This window comes from Chinchilla lanigera, unplaced genomic scaffold, assembly GCF_000276665.1.
Source record: "Chinchilla lanigera isolate Chin_1 unplaced genomic scaffold, ChiLan1.0 scaffold00005, whole genome shotgun sequence".
NCBI classification, from domain to species: Eukaryota; Metazoa; Chordata; class Mammalia; order Rodentia; family Chinchillidae; genus Chinchilla; species Chinchilla lanigera.
In genome coordinates, this window is record NW_004955406.1 from 37,593,684 (window position 1) to 37,616,079 (window position 22,396).

Below are 22,396 nucleotides of genomic sequence, written 5' to 3' on the forward strand. Positions count from 1 at the left end.
CAGGGCGCAGTGGACGCAGGCCCTGCTCCGAGACACAAACTAGAAAGGAAAGCTACATGGACGTCAAGATCCTTGCTCACTCTCTTCCTTTGGGTCAGTTCCACAGGGTACTAGTGCGCTACGAGAGCACAGAGCCTCAGAGAGCAGGAGTCTCCGGGACGCGCGAGCCGGTGCGCTGCGGCAGAGTTCTGCAGACCCCCCAGGGAGAGGAGGAGCGCCTGGAACGCGCAGACTGAGCATCTGCCTTGCGCGCCGGCCCCACAGCGCCACCTGGTGTCTCTGGGCTCAGCGCGAGCGCGGCGCCCAAAAATTCCAAGCCTTTTTCCTTTTCCCTCCTCCTTTTCCTCGCAGCTCCCTAACGCCCAGCCCTTCCGCGCCGGGCGAGCGGTTCCTGGCCCAGCCGCCTGTGACGTAGGGCTTCGGCTTCACTCCAGGGAGCTGCGAGCCGGCTTTTTTTTCCACCGAGGGGCCGCACTGGGAGAGCAGGGGTCCTGCAAGCAGGACAGCAAGAGTAGCAGGGGCGGGGCTGGGGATTTAGCTCAGCGGCAAAAGCGCCTGCCTGGCAAGCGCAAGGTCGTGAGTTCGGTTCCTGGTACCGGAGAAAAACCAAAAAAACCAAAAACCAAACCAAAGAGTAGCAGGGGCTAGGAGGGTGGACTGGGCTAGGAGGGCGGACTGGGCCGGCTGCCGAAGGGCCGGCCGCGCGGCCAGCAGAGGGCAGCCCGACTCCAGCTTTGAGCCCAGAGGCGCCCGCGGTGGCCACTTCTGTGGGCCCTTCCCAGAACTAGAGAATCCATTTAACTTTTGGGAACCATTGATCCTCTTGGGCGCACAGACCTCTCCCGGCAGCCCCCAGTGGGCCAGGCCCGCTGCTAGGATGGAGGTGAGGCAGATGCCCAAGTTCAAGGAGACCTTGAGCCCACTTCTCCTGGGATGTCCAGCTCTTTCACCGGTTGCCTTGCGCTTTGCTACTGTTCTGCGCCATTGGCAGATCTCATTCCTAGAGGAGGGCAGGGGTGTGTCAAAGCTACTGTTGGACTGGCCAGCTGGACAGGGTGCACACAAAGCCCTTTGAAAAATACACAGGGTGGACACTCAAGGGCTGAAGCAGAGAAGTCCTGCTGCAAAGCATCAGCTAGGTGCTGATAGGAAAAAGGACACTGCCACCCCTTCGATGCAGCTGTTTCTGGGAAGCCTGGCTTTCCATGGACTTGGTGGTGGTGTGGGGGTGGGGTGAGGGTTCACAGTGCAACAGGCTGCACTAGGCCGTCCACCCTTCGCCTCTTAGGCAGAAGTGAGCTTTCTGGATTTGATGTGAAAGTTCCTCAGATCGAGTTTCCATCTCACGCCGGGGCTTTCCAAGCTGGGAGATCTGAGCAGTTTGAGGGCCTGGCTGAGACCCTTGAATACCGATGTCCAAACAATTCCCAGGCCCAAGTGTGTGGGGAGAACCAGACAAGACAAGGCAGTGCTGTTCTGTTGGTGGGGCCCCTTCAGTTAGTACTGCTACTAAAAAACTAGTTGTCTTTTTAAAAAGCGTGCTGGGCCTCGTGGTGAACACCTGTAATAACAGCAGTTGGGAGGCTGCGGCAGGAGGATCATGAGGTGGAGGCACCTTGAGTTATATAGTGAGTTCAAGTCCAGCCTAAACCACAAAAAGGAAAAGGGAAGGGAAAATAGGGGGAAAAGCAGGAGCAAATTCTCTGATTCATTTTCCTCATGTGATTGCTGCATTCGTTTCCTGCTAGTCCCCAGGGTGTGGCAGTGCTCCCCAGAAACAGGCTCAAGACACCAGAGTTGAGTTCTAAACAGCTTTATTGACCAGATGAGAAATCAGCTTGAGTACAGCCTGAGCCTGTGGCCCTTGCAGTTGACAGCTACAGACAGTGTTGTCCTTTCAGCCACTGGGAGAATAGAGACCAGGCCCTCCTTCCTCCCGCTGCTCCTGACCGGGATCCAATAAGGAAGGAGGGCCTTGTGGCTGGAGAAGGCCCTCAGAGAAGGGTGGGTGGAAGGGGCTGGTCCCCACAACTGGGGGAGGCAAAGAGTATTAGAAGGTGAAGGATGAGTCTGCCTCCCTCCACATCTGAGGAATAATCAATCAGGCATGGCTAGAGCACAGTGCTGATCAGGGCTGTGCTGAAACAGGGATAGGGAGGAGCTGTCCCTGCAGCTTCAGAGCCAAGGTTAAGGCCAGGGCTGAACACCTTAGCTTAGACTTTAGACCACTGATAATTGCAAATGTCGGTTAGAAGTGTTTCATCATGATCTCTACCCACCAAACAGGGAACTGGATGCTGAGGCGGTCCCGCAACCTCCTGACTCTTGGGTCCCCACACCTAGGTTGTTCTCCAGTCTCAAATGGGAGGACACCAGTTCCACAGTGACTCAAAGGCAAGAGGCCTAGACAGCAAGTGGCTTCTTTCTGCAGCCCATGATTGTGTGACTTCTGAGCCGGAACTCCTCAGGCTTCTTCTGAGGGGCACCAAGAAGCCCACCCCCTTTCCCACAGAGGAGCATCTCTGGGATCCAGTAAACCTCAGCTTCCCCTTATCCTGTCTTGGCCCTGTGTCCCACCACCTGCCCTGGCCTGTCACTGCTGTCTGTCCCTCTGGGCTTCGATATGGTGGCTCAGGAGTCCTGACCAGTTGACATGGAAGAGGTAAGGGTCTGCAGGGCGAGGTGTGGGGAGAGGGCCTGGTCCCACGTAAGACTACAGAGACAGGCATCTCCAACTGGTGATAGTGTCAGATGCCAGGCAAGGGGAGCTCCTTAGTGGGACAGGAGCTCAGGCAAACCCCAAACCAAAGGGAACCAGATGCCTAAGTTCAAGTCATTAGTGATGTGTGGCGGGCTGAGTGAGAGAATCCTGGTGGTCTCCATGGCGGCTGGGAAGGTAATGGCACTGGAAAGCACAGGAGCGAGCAGGTGCAGCAGGCAGTGGTGGGTGGCCTCACTCAGAGTGGACCAAGGCTCCAGCTCCTTGTCCAAAGCCAAAGCCCTTGGGCCCGAAGTTTTTAGCATAGCATCCTGCAGAGAGAGGAGAGGGGTAAGGACATGTGCTCTATCCCAAAGCTCCCCTGCCATGCCCATGCCAGGGCTCCGGAGAAGGGAGGCCCACCAGTGCCCCCACCTGTGCTGTACCCCCAGTCTCAGCAGTGAGCAGGCTCTTGACTCCATCCTATACCCGTTGCCCCTGCAGTGAGTCGAAGGAAGGAGCATTATCTGCTGGAGAACACTGGCCTGGGAGTCAGGAGCCCAGGCTGTAGGCCACATCCCCCAATTTGTCATTTGACTCTGGCCAAGTTGCTTCCGCCTCTGGGGCTCATTTTCCCACCTGTGACATGAAGGAGTCAGGCTAGATGCTCTGGCTTCTGAATTCCAAGCCAGAAACTGGTTCGTGCTTAAGAAACGGCTAACTGCTCAGTTCCCCTGCTGTCTCACGCTTCCTGATCTTCAACTAGAAGTGAAACTACCCACCTTTGCAGTAAATCTCGCCATCCTTGTCTGCCAGAGTGGTTGACTCGAGGCCTTTGCCACACTTGGCGCATCGGAAGCAGGATTTATGCCAAGACTAGGTAAAGAAGGAAACAGTTAAAGCTGCCACCCACCAGCGACAGCTACAACACCCCACATTCCAGCCCACTCCCCTTCACAGATCCGCGGCAGAAGGGCACTTCTGAAGTCTGCTGGGCTAGGGCTGCTGGAAGGACATGGCCAGGGTGATGGGCAGTGGGGGAGCAGGCTGGAGACCAAGCCTAGGATGCCTCACAGCACCTACATTGCAACGAAGTGTCACAGTGGTTAATGGCACCAGCTATACCACAAAGGCAGATGCTCCCCCATAGATGAGATCACACAAGCCCATTCTACCTGCAGATTAGTGGTGTCAGCAAGGACTCTGTACTTGTCCTGGCATTGCCAGCACACTGGGGGAGCAGCCTCCCTGATGTCCTCCTTTAGGATACCTCTTTGTCCACTGAGCAGAATGGATGTGAGGACTCACTACTTAAACATGAGGTCCCTGCCCACAAAACCAGGAGTTCTCCTGCACCAGCCTGGCCTCTGAAGCTCTAGAACTGGGGGCCTCATTGGAGAGTGGGGGCCATATCTTCCCCCCTAGGCAGCTGTCAGTATTAAATGGTTTCACCAGTGTCATTTCATCCACAGGGCCAGGCACAGAAGAGTCCCCAAACTGTTGTCCAGTATTACTTTGGAAGGGGAATGGGCCTGTGCATCGCATTGAACTTGGCAAGAATAGGTCAAGGAATGCAGTTTCCTCAGGGGCCCCAGAAGGCCTTTGACACCTAAGAGGTGTCCCAAGGCCACACAGGGAAACCTCCTAGGGAAGAGGCAGAGCCCAGGTTTGCTCAGTGCTGAGACCCCACATACAGTGCAGCTTCTCAGCAGCTGGCTTTTGTCAGCAGCTGCTGAGCAGGCTGCGAGGCCGATGTGTAGACAGCTCTACTAACCCAGGAAAAGCAGGAGGCAGGCAGCAGCCAGACAGGACAAAACAATGCCTTTTAAGGGCAGTGAGATCTCCTCAGCACAGCTCCCCACTGTGCTGGAGCTACCTAGGCTAGAGGGTGAGAAAGGAAGCCGAGAAGGGGAGCCTGAACCTCAGTCCTCCCTTTGTCCTCTGTGTGGTCTCAACAGTCACCCAGCCTTTACTTCCCCCTCTGTCAGGCAGAGACCACTACCCAGCTCTGCAGTCTGGAGAACTGACCTAGCTGCTTCTTAGACAGATGATCTGGCAAATTATTCAATCCTGCTGAGCCTGTAAGACAGGGATAATAATTCCCATCTCCAACTGTGATTGTGAGGGTTGAGAGCTACGTCTAGTCTTGGCTTATGTGCTAATTCCCTGTTGTGTTCTTCCTGATCTCCTTCTTCAAGGTAAAAAAAAAATTTGAAAGACAAGACTCAATTCCAGAGGAGCTAGAGATGGATTCTAAGCACATCTGGGCTGTTGGCTTGCTGAGTGATCTTGGCCAAGTCACTCCTCTATTTCAGGCCTGGTGTGATGGTCCACAAGCCCTCTCTGGTCACAGTTTCTTCTTTTTTCTTTTTCCACACAGTTTAAAGATACCTCCCCTGTGATGTTCAGACTGCAGGTCTGAGACTACCAACCCTGAGGACAAGGGTTCTGTGCCTGCTGCACTGCAGCCTACATGAAGGATGTGATAGGTGCTGTTTGCAACAGTGGGGTTGCTATGGTGATTCTTAATGTGCATTGGTGATTGGAGGCTGCTATCAGAATATCATACAGGAAAGGCAGGTGTGGCTATTATAAACAGTGCAAAAGGTCTCCCTGGAAACTCTAATAGGCCTGAACCTTGACAATCTCTGCCCTGGGATTTTATGGATGTATTTCTGGGAGAACCCATCCTATGAAACAGAAAATACATTTTTGGATGGTTCTTAACATTTTGGGGGGATGTAAAAATCTGAAGGGAGCCATGTATCTTCTCCTGAAAGAGACACTTTCCTGTAAAACTTTGCAAGTTATTTTAGGGGCTTTGTGGACCCTCCATAATGGTTTCAATATACCCTTAGGCTCTATGATGCTCAACTCTAAAGTACAGATGGATCTTTGCAACTCCCTGTGAATTGTCCATAGACAATCCATCAATGTTGCGGGTGTTAGTATTCATGGGTAATATGAGCTTCTTGTAAACATGGATAAGTAACCCTCAGGAACAAAGAGTTACACCTTTTCCAGGTAGGATGGAGGTAAAGCCTAATGCTTGGGCTGCCCTGACCAGAGAGTTCCAGAGTCCACAGGTCAGGAAGATGTGGCCCTCCCCTCTCCCCTTGTGCCCAGCAGCACCTTACCTTCCCAGCCCCAATCACCTTCTCCGCAGCGTAGACTGCCTGGCTACATCGAGGACAGCGCTCAGAGCCTCCAATCTTCTGGGCAAACTTGGATGCATTGGGGTTAGTGGTGGGCCTGTGGCCAGGGGCTCTGCATTGGGAAGGGTGTGAGGCAAGGTCACTCACACTCACAACACAGCGGGCTGGCCCACAAAGGCACCACCCCACCTCCACCATACCAGGGCTGGAGGCAGCTTTCCCAGCCAGAGTCACAAAAGTTAGGCTACCAGGGACTCCTGGGTCATCTCCCACATTACCGGTAGACAGACCAAGGCTCAGCACGATATTAGCTTCATTGAAGCAGCACGCTTCTGGACTCACTTAACACCTCATTTGGTAAAAATCGCCCTCCCTGCCCCCTCATTTCTGCAGCTGGTCTGTTATCAGATGCTTTCTGGGAGAAATGTGCTGACCAAACATTCCCAATGGGGCAATGACCTTGGCTGAAACTAGGTAAATAGTCCATCAATTCCATCCATCCCCCAAGAGCCCAGGAGCTGGCCAGGCTTTCTGAGCCTTCCACTGCTTAGCCATAAGCACTTGAGAATGTATCCAATATGGGAGGTGGGGATTTAAGGAAGAAAAACCAAGAAAAAGTAGTAGACGATCTTGTACTCACTCCTCATGCTTGATGCCCAGGGACTCCCCCTTGTCAGTGCTCAGTGTGCCTGCACCCTGCCCATAGCCATAGCCTTTTGGCCCATACTTCTTGCCATAGCAGGACTTGCAATAGATCTCCTCTCCATGCACAGCCACAGTGGTGCTGTCCAGATTCTTCTTGCAGACCACTGTGGAGGGAACATTAGAATGGTGAGATGCAGCTGGGATGAGTAGCTTGCTCCCTTGGTGCCCAGAAGCTGGAGTTCTCCCAGCACTTTACATACACACTATCCTGACCTTGCAAAAGAGATGTACAAATGGTATCCACTTGGGTAGACAAAGACCTGGAGGACAGAGGGGTGGGATCTGCATCCCGGATTCTAGGTGGCCATCCCTACTTCCAGGAATCTGTGGGTGTCTCTGTACCATCTGTACCTCCCCAGGTGGTGGTACATCCCAGAATTCAGAGGCAATGGCCCAGGCTCCAAGCTACAGGATGCCAAATGAACCTCTGCCCTCCGCCCTTGATAAAGAGACCATATGTTCCAATAGGAGGGGAAAAAACAGAAAGGAAAGAAAAAGGGCAGGGCTTTCCTGCCTTCAACAATGGAATTGACAGGAGGCGATCTGTGTTCTGCGCGTGCCAGTGGGAATCAGGAGGGGGCGTGGAGTCATGTGCCCTGCAAAGAAGTTTAGCATGTGTTAAGTTCCCAGCTTGGTGGGCTTTGTAGTGAGGGGCAGGTCAATCTACTCACGACCAGATTTCAAGTTTCTTCCTCCTGCACCCTCTTCCTCTGCTGTCCCGCTATTGTCTTCCCCTCCTTTTCCTCCTCCGCGGTACATGATACTGGGAACCACCCAGGAAGCCCTGAGCTATGTCCCCAGCTCTTTATTTTATTTTTTCCAATTTTGAGACAGGATTTCACTAAAGTTTCTAGGCTGGCCTCAGATTTATGATCCTCCTTCCTTAGCCTCCTTACTCGCTGTGATTATAGGTATATACCACCACATCCAGAAGGACTTGGAATATCTAACTTTAGAAATCACTTGGCCATCAAGAGGAATGAGGTTGGACATGGGGAAGAATTTCCTGATTCCTGGGGTAAGAGAGATGGGATAGGCGGATGAGCAACAAAAATCTGTGGGCCTCAGACATCTTCCTGTTGGTCTCAGGGGAGCTGTGCCAGATGTCATGCACAGGAAGGGTAAGAGTCCAGAATCACATTCCAGCTCTCCCCATTTCCCCAAGTGTGGCCTTGGGCTAGTTAGTTTGCCTTTCCAGCCTCTGTGTCCTCATTTGTAAATGCAATTAATAACATCTGCCCAGCAAGGTGGTTGAGAATCAAATAAGAGCTTACACATGACACACTTAGTGCAGTGCCCTGCACATAACAGGTGCATAATATGTGTTTGCTACTTTTATTAGTATTACATAATGTTGTTCCCACAGGAAGGGGGAGGGCAGGCCAGGCCAGGCCAGGCCTCAGGGATCATACGCCAACTACTCTACTGAGGCTCAACTTCACTCCATTTGTTTTGCTCTCTCCCTATACTCCCCATTCTGTGGGAGGCTCTACGATATTTCTTAAGGTTCTATGATATTCCTTAAGTGCTGGAGTTCGATGTGCCCAACTGGGCTGTGTCCTCAAACATCTCCTTCTGAAACTAGAAGTTCAGGGACACCATTGAAAAATCCATGCTTCTTACCTCTCTCAGAGAAGGATCTAGGCTAGCTCCTTGCAGCCTGGCATTCTCTTGCCTTTAAAGGGTCCTTGGCCAGCTGTTCTTCCCATGAGCCCCAGGTTGGAGACTTCAGACTAAATAAGGACCCTTTTGTCCTGCCCTTGAGATCTCCACCCCATTCCAGCACGCCAGGTCACCCAAATAAGGAACCTTCCACCACCTCCCCTGGGGTTTGGCTCCTGAGAAGGAGGTTGAGGGAACAAGAAGCCATCAGCTCCAACAGTCCCTTCTAGGGGCTCCAACATTGCCTTCTAGGGCAGGAAGTCAGGAATTCGCCTGCAATTTTTTCCCAAAACACCTAAAATGAACTGGGATTTCCAAGACCAAAGGGAAGGTGGAAAGCAAAGACAAGAGTGGTTGGGAGAACAAGGCCTCTTTTGACTCATTCTCCAACAAGAGGCTCAGAAACAGCCCAGAGGAGACATCAGAGCCCATAAATTGACACCCTCCAAATGGCGCTCTGCTGTTCACAGCCTGCCCAGTCCTTTCTCTTCGGCCCTGGCTGTCTCCAAGCACAGCCCTGCCCACTGTGGCCCTCCTTCCAACCCCCACTGTCCCTCCACCTCCATCCAGGTGATGTAGTGGGGACTTCAGCTCACTTGTGATTCAGCCAAGGGGACTTTCAAATAAGTCCCTTATTCGAGGAAGACCTGAATACATTTCTATCAAATTATGTTAAGAAAAAAAGAACTGAGGGGCTGTGTTGTGGGAAAATATACTTCAAATACCGAGAAGAGGCAGCCCCTTCACCCGCTCAAAGAGCAGTGATTCTCTCTGCTTCTGGCAGGAAAACCCAGGCCCACAAAAAAGCTTAAGCTCACAGAGTCAGCCAGAAGCAGGCCAGGCCAGACCCCGGTTCCTCTGGTCCAGAATTGGTTTTTTGCAGGCCATGGGTCCTCTAGAGTAGGTAAAGCATGTATGTGAGGCCCAGGGCAAAAGGGTAAAAACTGACCTCAACCCTCAGCTTGAGGATCAAAGAGTATGCAAGGCTGCCGAGGCTTCCTCTGTGCTCCTGACTCTGGCAAACAGCCTGAGGTCAGCATGCAGTCTTTGGTCCCACTAGTCACCACCACAGGGCTAGGACAGACTGGCCCTACTTTTCCTTAGGCTGTGCCCACCCTCACGGTGGCCTAGAGCCAGACACAGCCCAGGGCGCCTCCTACCTCGGATGGCCTCTCTTTTGAGGCTCTGAAGTATCTGCTGACCAGAACTGGCTGCCCTACTGAGACCACAGCATGTGCTGCAGGGCCTCTGGGTCCCGGTTCCAGGCCAAAGGTAAACCCAGGGGAAGGGATTGTTGCCTGACATTACCTCTTACGTTATGCCTATCTTCCTCTTGCCCCTCCCAGACCTTGGGAAGGGAATGTGGGTGCCACACTTAGCTGAACTCAGATATGATCAGAAGAATCTCTTTTAAGGATCTACACAGGCCAGGCTAGCAAGGAGGGTCCACTCAGGCCTGGACCCTCAGAGAGAAAGTCCTTGATTTCTCTGGGTTACCCTAAAGTCAAGCTGGACACATGACTCACTTGACTGAAAAAGAGAAACAACGTTCCTTCCATGCCTCAACAAGTCTTTGTGGAGAAGCCACCACGTGCTGGCATTGCTCCAGGCACTAGGAATGAGTGTGTGGGGTGACGCCCCGGTCTGCTGACACAGGCGGTACCACCAGGCCTGCTTGGAGGTTTGATACCCAGGAACTGACCAGGCTCTAAGACCCCAGAGATTCATGCTGTTCCCTAGGGATGGCGGTTATATAACCACTCCCACACTGTTCCCCCGCCTGACTCTGCAACTGTTTCTAATCCCTGTCACCATCTCACCCTGCACCCCGGGCCCTGCTCTTTCCTATACTGCTCCCTGAATTCTTGACTTCCCTCCACGGCTGACCAACAACTACTCCTGGATAGCAGGCGTGCAGGCAGGCACTAGGCCACAGCTGGCCCCTTTTAGACTATGGTTAAGCAACATTTGAGAGCAAAGAGAGGGGTCCTTCTGACCCCAGCAGTCTGGACCCTCTTCCCAGCCAGCACCAACCCCTTCTCTTACGCCCTCTCAAAAAAGAAAGGGCTTTAAACTTAAGTGATGAGCTGCAGATAACAAGACGCTGCTGTGCGCGGCCGTCTTTTCAGGCTGGAAGCCAGCAAGTTCCACGGAAACTTATCGACAGCTCCCCATTCATCAGAGGAGCCCTGGGGCTGTCACTCCAAGCCCGGGGTGGTGTACAGACCCTGCTGCCCTGTGCTGGGTGGCTTCAGACTGGCCTGCCCCGCAGGAGGTAGAGAGCTGGGGAACATCTGGTGAACAGGTGGCCTTTAGCCTATGTGGGTCCTCTTCTGGAGCTCAAACCACCTGGGAACAAAGGAACCTCAGATCTCCTGACCGACCTCATGGGATGCAGGACAGGTGCTGTTTCCTAGATCTCCCAGATGGCTGGAACTTGAACCTCTGAGAGCTCCTTTTTAACACAGCATCTTGCTGTAAACCCCTTAGCAATGAGCATGTATGTGCGTGTGTGCACGTGCAAACATCCATGCATACATGTGCATCTTGGGGAGACCCAGACATCCCACTGCCTTCACCTAGCCTACCCTCAAGGAAACACATCTTGCCTAAGTTGTCTCCCTTTTAAGGCAGCCTGCTGCTCTGCTCACAATGAACAATCCCTTAGGAATCTGCGGACAGGCTTCTCCAGCTGCCACCTCCTGGCCAGGGTACTAGCCAGTGCAGCACCACAGCCAGGGTCCCAGGGTCCACCCGACCTCTCTCAGCTGCTCAGCATCCTATGCTTGTGACTGCAACAGCTCTCTTTCTCTTTAAGAGTAGAAAGCAGTGAACTCTGTGCACCATCCCCTTCTCCTTGAAGCTGAGAGTGGTGCAGAGTGAGAGACAGCCACTGGCCTGGATGGGGCCTTCCGACCTGCCCTGTAAGGCTGTGGCCTCTAAAAGCCAGGGATAATTTTGATCTAAAGCTTGTGAAACTTTGGGCCAAAAGTGCCTTCCTCTGAAATCACAGGATCGTAGCTCGGGGAGGGGGTGGCGTAGTGGAGAAGCCCAGTGGAAAGTTTTCCGAAACAAATCTTTCCAGCTTGGCTCTCAGCCCCTGCACACCCGCCACCCCCACCAGCTCGACAAGTTCACCCCTCAGAAAGCAGCTTCTGAAGGGAACAAAGAGGCCCTTAAGTGTCTCCCTCTCCAGCTTGTGCCTCAGCCAAATGTCAAGCTATTTACATCCCTCGGGACCAGTCCCCTGGGGTGTCAACAGGCCCAGCATGTGGGGGCAGCAACAGGCTGGGTCCCTGTCCTCCCGGGAGTAACAGCAGGCCCGGGCGGTACTCACTGCACAGGAAGCAGGATTTATGGAAGCTGTTGCCCTCGCACTGGACCTCTTCAGCAAAGTAAACCGTCTTCTGGCACACCCCACATTTCTTGCCTCCTCCCCAGTTCGGCATTCTGAAAAGGGACAAGGAAATGGGAATTAAATTCACAGAAACACAGACTGCCCATGAGAGAAGAGGCAGAGACAGGGGTATAGGGGCAAGACAGGATGTCTATGCAGACCACCAGTCCTAGTCGTTCTCAGCATCCTCCACCTGCTGCTTGGGGGTCCATCCCCTAGTCTAATCTAGTTACTGAGCGGCTGTGCTCTAAAAAGCATGACTGAGCATGTGACCCAGGCTTTGTAGAGGATGCTGCAGAGTGATGTCACTGTGCCAGCTGTTGATACCTACATCAGTGTGGGGCACCTCAAACAGAGAATGGCCACAAGACAGGCTGATCAACCAGAGTTCCTGAGACACAAATCCATCTGTGTCATGTTCACACACCGGCAAAACTCCTGTTGTTGAGAGGGGAGCATGTGGGTGGCAAAGATATTATAGAAAAGCAAGGAAATGATCCTCCCTCTAAGATGGGGGAAGGAACATGGTGGGGTGGGGTCACCACGGAGTCTGCTGAGGTGCTAGCCAAGTTCTTTTTCTTAACTTGGGTGGTTGTCACATGCAGATTTCCTTCATAATAACTCTTTGAACTCTATATAAAGGTCATATACATTCTTTTATATGTAAGATACCGCTTTTTCAAAAAACACAGTAGATGGGGCACCACTTTCAGACTTTAGGGTACTTTAGGGCAGGTTGAAGAGCTTTGCAAAACCAGATTTTGTAATGCCACCCCAGATCTGATGAATCATAACCTCTGAGAATGAGGAACAGGAATCTGAATTTTTAATAAAGCATCCCAGGTAAATCCAAAGCAGGTGGCCTCAACCAACTTTGTGATTCTCTATGAACTGGGGACCTGATACCAGAAAGTTTGGTCCCATCTTGATTTTACCACTCACTGGCTGTGTGATGCTGGCTGGGGCAGGTATCCAGCCCTCCAAACTTTGATTTCTGTATCTGCAAAATGGAGATGAAAATAGAAACTACTCCATAGAGTACTTCTGGGGATTAAGCGAGGTATGATATGTCAGAAGCCTGAAATATAGTGAATGTTTAGCAATTAACACACAAGTCAATGACTACAAGACAGATGATACCACAGGTCAGAGCCTGATTTGTCAAAAAGCAGCACAGAATATAAGAGCCGCAGGAAAGAAAACAGAAAGTCTATAAACTGATGGGATCCACTGCTCTCCTTCCTCTTCAATCACTGACAGGCTTATGACTGAACAGGAAAACAACCCTTCCACCTCTTTCCGCCGAAACTCAAGAAGGAAAGGGTGCTGCTGCATGAGGCACAGCCAACCACAGAGGGCAGGAGGTCGGTGCTGCGGCACCCCAGGACTTGGTGAGTGGGGCATGCAGGGAGCTAGGAAAGGGGCTTGTTGCCTCAGGAGGCAAAGAGGCCTAAGGAGAATGCTCCTGAGATGTGTGTAAAGGAAATGTTGAAAACCAAGAGGTGGCATCCAGGGCCCACCCTCCTGGTAACACGACGTGAGCTGGCAGCTGTGGAGTCAGTGTCAAAGATGTATGGACTCTACACTGGAGAGCTTCCCATCTGACCTGGGCTGCACTTGGGAAGAGGCCGGGTTGTCCTCACATCAAGACCCCGTGACCTGTTGAGCACCTGGTGTTTAGAAGATAGCTGAGAAGTGAGCGAAGGAGGTCCTGCTACTGGGAGCCAGGTGTGTCTCTGCAGTTTGGGACCTATGAGAGGTGACTGGTGAACGTGTGCAGGCTGAGAGCAGGTGTAAGGCAGGGTGTGGCATTAGTGATGCCAGCTTGCTGCTGTTGCTGGGGGCATTACCAAAGTGATGGGAGTCCAGCAAGATTTCATTGGAGCAGAAGAGAGATACCTTCCCACTTCAATTTTTAGAAAGCAGAAGTTTCCTCTGGTCCTACCCTCTCCCCAGTCCCCTGCTGTCACTCACATGAGGACCTATGTGTCAGTGGCCTTGGCCTCTCCTCCAAGCCCAGACTCACATGTGCAGTCTCAGATGCCTTGATTCACACAGGAGCCCTCCAAACTCGCTTCCTTTCTCTACCTTGTTCTTTCTCTTGACGTCTGCATTTCTGCATATGACCATCATCTCCCTCACTAAGGCATCTCACCTCAGGCCTACTACCAAGAAGAGCTGCTTACCCCTCACTGCATCTCACTCTGCTCCCCTTTACCCACTACCCCAAAGCTCTGCACCAAGCCAGGCCCTTAGGTTTACCGACTTTCTGGTGCCTGCCCTCCCCATTCCTCTCCCATTGCCCTCTCCCAGCTTGATGGCCTCCTGCCTTTGCCCAGGTGGTTATGACAGCCTCTTGCCAAGGATTCTGCCATTCTCCTTTCTTTTGGGCACTAGTCCCCTTTTAGCCATGGTACTGGCCTGGGCCTAATCCAGTTAATCAAGGTTATGGGCTCCGGGGTGTACAAGGCCAGCGGGATAGAAGGGGCTTCCAAGAATGCTGGAATGGAAGCAAAAGCATTCTGTCTTCCGGGAGAGCTTCCTGGAGCAAGTGCCCCGCCCCCAAGCAAGGAGCGGCTCATAAAGTGCTCTGGGGTTATTGCCATGGCGGGGAGAGACAGGCAATCCTGGCATGAAGCTGATCAGTGAGGGACAAGGAGCACTGAGTCTTAGATGACATGAGCTTAATAAGCTTAAACCTAAATTTGATCTATCTCTGACCTCTACTTAGACAAAGCAACAAATTCCCTCTACTGTTTAGGGCTGTTACCTTACAGCCGCATGAGACACATGCAGAGGGACAACCCTGCAGCCAGGCCTCTCTGGAAGATTCTCCTATAGTCTGTCCTTGCATAACTGCCAGATCTTCCTCAAGGAGCTCAGAACCCACCAGGGACCCCACTGCCTGCAGATAACCCCACCGCCCCCAGGTTCCTGCTTGCTTTGTGGGTGTCTGCTGTTTCTCCACCTGGGCTCCTGGGCTGGTGACTTAACACCGGTGTCCCGCTCCCGACTACCCAGCTCAGGGTCAGGCAAATAGGAAGACTGAGGTCACACCCTCCACAGGGCAGCGGGGGGCCAAACTGAGGTTGAGTTCTACTGCCCTGTCCCACAGGAGGGACCACTGTCTGCTGCAGGAGTCCTGTTTTCCCCCTCCCAGATCCTGGGCGGAATGACTTCAGCTCCCATGCATCACCCGCAGGCAGGATTTCTCTAACCATAGGAGACATCTCTCTCTGCCTCCCCAGATTTGGGGTCAGTCTGCATTCCCAGCCTCTGATGTCCCAAGAACTCCCGGGGCTAACTGTCCATGTTCAGCAGGGCCATGGGACTGCAAAACCACAAGTGATATGGAAGCAATTCAACAGGAGCAGCAATGTGCGTTTTTGCTGTCTGGCCGTCAGCTGTCACTCCCTGCTACCCTCCTGCAGTAACCTCCACTCTACTCAATAGCCACTCTCTCCCAAGTGCCTCGGTGACACATCCCTAGATCTAGGAACAGAACCTGAGTCACCTAAGCCAACCACAGTGACCATATCCCTGCTAGTGGCTGATTCAGGAATGGGCAAGACCATTTCTGGCCACTGAAATATGAAGGCAGCTTTGCTTAGGAACTGTGAGAAAGTGCATTTAGTCACACAGGTTTTCTTTCCCCTACGAGAAGCCTTGACAGAATGACTATAGCCAAGATGCTCAGACTGCCAACAATTGCTTAATATGCATCAACATATCTATATCACTTCATTTCACTCTCATTCCCTGAAGATGGTGAACATATGCCTGCTTTACAGATAAGGAAAACAAGGCTCAGAGAGGTTAGGTAACTTGCTTGTAGTCACACAGCTGGAAGAGCTAGAACTAGATTCTGATGCAGGTATCCTGAATCCCAGTCACCGTCTGTGGGCTATGTTCTTTTAAAAATGGGGGCACAGGTTTGACGATATAGCTCAGCAGTGCAGTGCCTGCCTGGCAAGCGAGAGGTCATGAGTTTGACTCCCAGTACCAAAAAAAATGGTTGCACATGGATGCACATGGCAGGCACACATGATGTTGCTTCTCTTCCTGGCCTCTCTTTCCATCACCCTGAACAAGCAGGGGCATACTCATGCCCCTAGGGACACCCCTAAGAGAGGAAAGTTCCCCAACCACGTGGTGGGGAGCTAGTTCCAAGCAGTGTTTTGTTCCCAGAAACAAAAGCCCTTCTCCCTCTGGGGGAGACCCACAGCTCCGTACAAGCCTCCCCTTGTTCTCTCTGGCCCCATGTCAGGGGCCCACATCCAGCAGGGCCCTCAGGGAATCAGGAACATGGGCGGAGAGATGGGTGAAGCCCAAGGAACTGTCAGTGGGCAAATCTGCTCAGGATGCTTCCTGGCTGGGTCGCTGTTCCTGTGGGCCTGATGTCAGGTTGTCTCCCTTGGGAGCGAGGCAGCAGGCGAGGCCTCTAGGCCTCAAGATGAGAAGCAGAGACACTGTCTATAGCAGCAAGGAGTTCGCAGCCCCTGAAGATGGGCTCCATGCTTCCTCTGCCAGATGAGGGCCCCTCCAGGGTGCCCACACATGGAGAAGAGTCCCTTCCGCTTCTCTTCTGCCTAGCCCCTGTTCCCCAACAGCCAGATTCTTCCTGTGCAGACGCTAAGCTACTTTAAAAGGAAAGCTGTTTCTCAGTGTGCGAAGAGTCTACAAGGACGCTTGGCTCCCTCTCAACTGCTTCTGAAGTTCCGAGGGACAGAAGATCTGGGGGAAGCTGTGGCCAAAACAGTTCCCTAGGTGTGCAGGCTGTGCAGTTTAGTGGTTAGGAAGTGGGAGCAGAGGGCACACAGATGAGATGCACCCCTTCCTGGCAGAGTGATCTCAGGCAAAGGACTTCCTTTCTGTGCTAGCATAATTTCTTACCTCTACGATGGAGCACTGAATCCCAAAATCAGGCCCAAAGGCTGAATGAGAACGTATGGTAGCAATGGCACAGAGCCTGGCATGCTGCAGAGGACACGCCTCTGACTGCCAGGCGCACAACTGGTACAGCCAAGTGGTTGTAACACTAACCTGCCCGATGTAGGGCCAAGTGGTTACCCTCCTTCCTGTTACTCCACATCTGGAAAGAACAAGGCTCATGAGCAGGCAGTCCAGCCGATGAGTCTAGAATAAGCTGCTTGTCCTTCTTCGGCACTTACTTCCCCCTGGCTACCTGACACCACAAGTACGGACCTGAGTCCTATATCAGGCACTCTTCATATGGCTCTGGGCAATCTAAAGTCATTACTATCTTCTGTAATCACTTATCTACAGTGGGTTTCCTTCTGAGAGTTACAGTCCCCCTGGGAACTGCTGTGTTCTGGTTTGTCCTACTTCACTGTGTTGATAATCTCCATGGAGTACAATCTGAATGTTCTGCTGCATGACTGGAACTATCCAGTTAGTTGTTTACCTGAAATGTCAGGGTCTTCAGAGCTGGATGGAGATTAGACACCAATGACTGGCCTCTTGAATAAGCAACCGGCAAGGTCGGCTTCCTGGTCTAGTTGTCTCACTGAGAACTGAATCCATACCAATCTTGGGAGGAGAGATCCAAGATGGCAGCCCTCACAGCAGCAGAGTAGGGAGTGAATACAAGGATCAAACTCTCACTCTTAGCCCGAATCCCCTGAAAGTTGGCAGAGGTCAGTCATCCTCAAGTCAAGGTAAGGAATCATCTCAGGGACATATAATCTTTAACTGCCAGCCACCAATGACAGAAGGAAGGCTCCCTCTGAAGCCCTTGACAAACCATTCCACATCTTTATTTTACCAGTGGAAAAATCCCATCTCTCATTCCATAATTACTTGTTCCCTAGAGCCAAAGAATAACTGATGAGCCCAGGGCTTAAGTCTCCACCCTCTTGGTCCAGCAGAGACCTGTCAAGTGTTTATCTGCTTAGAAATGTGCTGCCCAGTTACCTGAGCTGCTCGCTATCTGCCAGGTATGCAGGAGTGCTGTCATCCTTTCCAACCTCACAGCGAAGCCTCCTCCCCCACACCCCCACATCCACAGAACTGCCAATGACACAACAGGAAAGAGGAGGCTGCTGAGTTACAGCCCATAGAATGGGTATCTTTTGAGGTGATGCCTGAGATCCCAGGAAATAGACTCTCCCTGCAGGTAATGGTCCCTAGTGTGTGTACGTGCGGTGGCCAACAAGGAAACAGGGCAAGGCTCAGCCTCGGCTTCATAGGTCCCAACATACGCTTTCTCTGCAGCTCTGCACATAACTCATCTCTCTGAAAAGTCAACCAGTACCCCCGAGCTAGGATTATTCTACTCTAGGCCCCAAGTACCCCAGAACCTGACTGTAACATCAGCCCAGCACTGTCTTCCTCTCTCCAAGTAGGACCTCTCTCTCTTTTCAAATCCATGTGCCACCGTGGCCCCTGTAGGACTGTGAGCTGCCAGGGGCAATGAATGTTATATTTCTAATGCCTTTTACAGCACAGTTCTCCACTCTTAGAGTTCTGAAATCTGAAGGTCATGTTGAGGTGGAAAGGGGGGTTTACATTTTGTTTGTTTGTTTTTTATTTGCTTTTTTGTTTGTTTGTTGTTTTGTTTTTTGCAATGCTATGGATCAAACCCAAGGCCTGGCACATACTAGGCATGTGCTCTACTACTGAGCTATACCCCTCCAGCTCTATAACTTTCTTTAAGTACTACAATACTGGTACAGGAAATCCTATGTTACAGTCAGGCTTCTCAGACTAATTAACAAATTGCCTTTTTCTTGCCCTTGTCTGGGATGACGTCAACTTAGAGAGTGGTAACAGTTGGATAAACCTATGTGCTGAACAAAAAGGTCTGGGTGATAGTTCTTGATTAATTTTTTTAAAAGTAAAAACAAATGAGCACTTAGGATCTATAAATACAGGTTGCTTGCAGTTGACATCTCAGGAAGCTCCAGCCCACACCGCCCCTGTGTAAAGAATGCCAGGCCCCTCCCCCCACCCCCACTCCCCCTGAGCAGACGCTCCAGCTGTGACCCTTGTCACCGTACAGGAGTCAGACACTGCTTCTGGTCTTTGGAAGCACTGGAAATGCCAGAGTCTGGAAACACTTGCTGCCTCCGTATTTACACACTTTACCATACATGGGAATTACTCAACACTGGCGTCAGACAAATTCCTGGGAAGCTGCGTAGTACAAGCCACGTCATTACCATATAAATCCCTGACATCTGGAAACAGCAGACAAGGCTTGGTCAGAACTCAGGACCCACCTCCCCTTGCTCCTTCCCCAAGCAGCTTTAATGTCTGCCTCCCCCGACCCCTAAAAGAAACCTGGCTAGGTTCCAGGCTTCTTTTCTTTCCTGCAAACTTGGCCCCAAAACACAAACATCCATCAGAGTTGGCGAAAGCATTTGAAAACTAACTTGTAGGGTCCCCTACCCCAACAGCCATGCAGCAGAGTGAGACTTAAGAGCCCCTGAGTGCTAACCCAGGCCCCACAGACCCCATTCACACTAAAATGGCAAAGGCCATATCTGCCTTTAACTCATTTATAAGCCATTGTGATGCATCTTGTAAAACTAATGTGCCTCACAAAGCTATTTCTTTAATGAGTTGAACTGGAAAGAATGCAGAGGAGCAAAGAAAAATAATAGGTTGTGGAAACAGACTACATTTGAATTGCAACTCCACCAGGGCTAAGTTCCTGAGCAAGTTCCTTTTCACCTCGAGGCCTCAGCTTCTTCATCTATAAAATGACAAGCATCAGCACTTATCTGCAAACTGTCCAAGAGAATATACGTGAAATAGCACAGTTCTTTCGCACAGCAAGTACAGATGTCTGCTTACTAATCTCTTAAGGAAAGGCCACCTCTAGCACTTGTTCATGTTTGTGTCACTACACATTTGCCAACAAGCTTGTATAGTGGCACATGGCTAAACTGGAGGAAAAAGGTCTTTTTCTCATTAAATTTCAAAATGTTCAATGCAAGCCTCTTCAAAGTCCTCCAGCCAGCTTCTCATAACGAGCCAGACTTACAAAGATACTTCAGACTTTAGCATACCCCCAGAATGCCTTCTCAATTTGTTTTCCCTAGCAGGAAATCCACAATGAATAAGAAGTCTGCTCCCCACCCCCCTCCCCTGCTTGTCAGCACTACCCATAGAGAAAAAGTGGCTGCGAGCCTTATGAGTGCCCAGTCGGGCATCTCTGGCAGAGAGCCCATTTCTACCCCATTTGTTCACCAAATGTTTACTGATCACCAGCCACAGTTAACACTACCTTCACAGGCTGCTACTCCAGCCCAGTGAGGGCTGGCTGGCAGACATGTGCAATAACAAAAAGAAACTACCTGGACCAGTAAGATGGGTCCTAGGGTGACCAGAGGCAAAGAGGCTGAGGCACCCTCACTTTTCACATTTTCTTAGCAGGTCCTGCTCGTCAATTCTTTCCTGCATTCTCTCCAGACTCTCCAGACTGGGCAGGAAGCCTCAGGGGCAGTTCTCCCTCTTGCTCCTCTGCCCCCCCCCCCACAGCCTCTGTAGGTTAAACTTCCATCCCAGCCTGACTGTCCCCGCCCCATAAATCCTCACTAAGGCAAAAGGTCCTTCATGAGGAGACTGAACAGCACCAGGCTGCATTCAGAGCTAATGGGATAAGAAGCACCTAAAAGCAGCAGAGGGCTCAAGCCAGTTTCTGTTGAAAGAGGTGGTCCTGGCTCTGGGATCTGGAGGCAGCAGCTGACCAAGAGCAGGAGAAGCTCAGCACTCAGTCCCCAAGTGCCAGCTGCATTTGGGATGACAGAGAGGCAGCACCAGTCCACTTAGCTTCTGGGTGGTCAGACAGTAGATAGCTGTACCGGAGTGCTGCTGTTGGAGGCCCTGCATAACACATGCACCGAGGACCATGCCAAAAGAAATTGAGGCATTGAGAAGTCATCACCTGTCCACGGTCACATGTGTATTAATAGCAAATCCAACAGTCAAAACAGTCTGTCACCAAGATTGTAGGCTACCTCTTCATGATAAACTTTTTATCAGAGCCCAGCAGGCTTCCTCGGTGCCACTGTGTCAGTATCCCAAGGCAGTGGCCTCTTAGCATTCATCCCCAGGGAGCAGGAGGTGGGAGCTGCAGCCCAACACCTGAAGGAGGGCCTGAGCTCATATTATTGCCCCAATTTGGACTCAAACCTGATTAGATCACAACAACCCAAGGATCCGAAGGGCACAGAATACACTCAGGCCTGCGCCACTAGATAAAATATCTCCCTCATGGGCTGCTTGTTGGGCAGTATATAGCAACTTCTGCAAAGTGCCAGAAATACTGCAATCTACTTAAATGTGTTCCATATCAGCTCCTTTCTTGCTTCCCAGTTTTCAGGGACTGAGGCCACAAAACACTGTAGACTCTCTCAGGTTTCATTGGTCCCCACTTAGCACTGGGTGGGGGAGGTGAAACCGTGCAGCTTCTAGCTAGTTCTTCCGGAAGAAGGAAAACACACCTGCTCTCAGGACCAGATGACCCACCAGGCCCACAAAGCCAGATGTTTCTCCTGCCCCACCCGCGGCACTTTCTCCTGGAGCAGGAGGGTGACGGAGGAGGTGGCACGGATGCCCTCATCCCCCTGCCGTACAATGAGCGTCAGTGGCCCGCAGAATTGCCGATTGTCCTGCCCCATCTGCAGGCAGTGGGGAGAGCCGGGTCACCCCGGGTCAGGGGCACGCGGAAGCCAATTGCGTCCAGGAAGCCCCGGAGTGGGGAGGGGCCCGGTGCCTCCCGGTAAGAGAAGCACCGCCCGGGCTAACTGCGGCCACTTCTCTCAATTCTTTGCTCCCGAAGGCCTCCCGCCTCACGTCACTTTTCCTCTCAACTTTGTTCGCAGCCGCAAGGATCGCGGCGGGGCAGAAAAGACCGGGAGGTGCTGGGTGCGTCCCAGCCGCGGGCGGCCACTGGGGACCTCGCCGAAGTACGCTCGGGCTGGGGCGCGTGGCCCGGGGCGCACTCACCTGGCAGCTGCTGGGCGGAGGCGCGAGGGACAGGCGCTGTCGGAAGCGGTGGCTGGGTGCGCCCTGCCTGCGCGCCGTTTTGTTCCGCTCCCGGAAGGCGTGTCCCGAGCCACACCAACCAGTAGGCTTTGCACACTGCACTACGACCGGCCGGGCTGATGTCATGGCGCGAAGCCCCGTGGCGTTGCCCCCCCACAGGCTGGGCTGGCCCGAGGCAGCCGGGGTGGGGGGGGGGGCAAGAGACGCCTGAAGGCAGGCGCGCCGCGGTCCCACTGTGCGCCCGGGCAAGGCCACCACCGCGATGAAACATCTTGCATATGCGAGGGGCCTCTCGAGGGCTTCCTTGGGGGCCAGACCAAAAGGTAGAGTTGTAATCTAAGACTTCGGACCCCCGATAAACTTGTGCCCCTAAGGGAGAAGGGAGAGGCCTAAAATTTGCGTGTCCCTGTTTTACCAGTCATTTAGGTTATAGCTGAAGTTCGTTTGCTGTCCACTGATGCAATCAAAGGAGGCCATTTATCTTGGTAAACAGGAAAAAGGATTTATTCAAAGGAGAGGGAAAGGTCTATTTGCTTCAAAATATCATCTCCCCGGGTACAGGTGTGTTGGGGTTTTTTATGGGGGAGGGAATACAATGAGATCATAGGCACCTCAGGCTTGTTCCTCTCCGACCCTGACCCCATCCCAAGCAGACCCGGACCTCTCCCTTCCTTGCCCGAGGGAGTGAAACTGGACTTGCCCTCCTGGTGCCTGGCACCTGCAGATTCTGTCCACTCCTCAGCGGAGAGGTGGGAGTAGCCAGCT

General features: G+C 52.2%; 1 protein-coding gene across 1 annotated transcript; it reads right to left on the reverse strand.

Moving 5' to 3' along the window:
• Positions 1-1,797: 1,797 nt before the first annotated feature.
• Positions 1,798-21,701, reverse strand: Csrp1 (cysteine and glycine-rich protein 1). The gene is made up of 6 exons (XM_005375184.2): positions 21,593-21,701; positions 11,558-11,670; positions 6,494-6,662; positions 5,836-5,965; positions 3,481-3,574; positions 1,798-3,030 (listed from the first exon to the last, which is right to left on the reverse strand). Exons 2-6 carry the CDS (start codon positions 11,667-11,669, stop codon positions 2,954-2,956), a joined length of 582 nt encoding a protein of 193 aa, XP_005375241.1. The 5' UTR covers position 11,670; positions 21,593-21,701; the 3' UTR covers positions 1,798-2,953.
• Positions 21,702-22,396: the final 695 nt, after the last annotated feature.

Excerpts from the sequence above, each read along its gene's own strand:
- Csrp1 (XM_005375184.2), bottom strand. The coding sequence starts at position 11,669 with ATGCCGAACTGGGGAGGAGGCAAGAAATGTGGGGTGTGCCAGAAGACG. Across the intron at positions 5,966-6,493 it reads CTGGGCATCAAGCATGAGGA|AGCCCCTGGCCACAGGCCCA; the intron begins GTGAGTACAAGA and ends TTCCCAATGCAG. Across the intron at positions 3,575-5,835 it reads AGGTGATTGGGGCTGGGAAG|TCTTGGCATAAATCCTGCTT; the intron begins GTAAGGTGCTGC and ends TTCTTTACCTAG.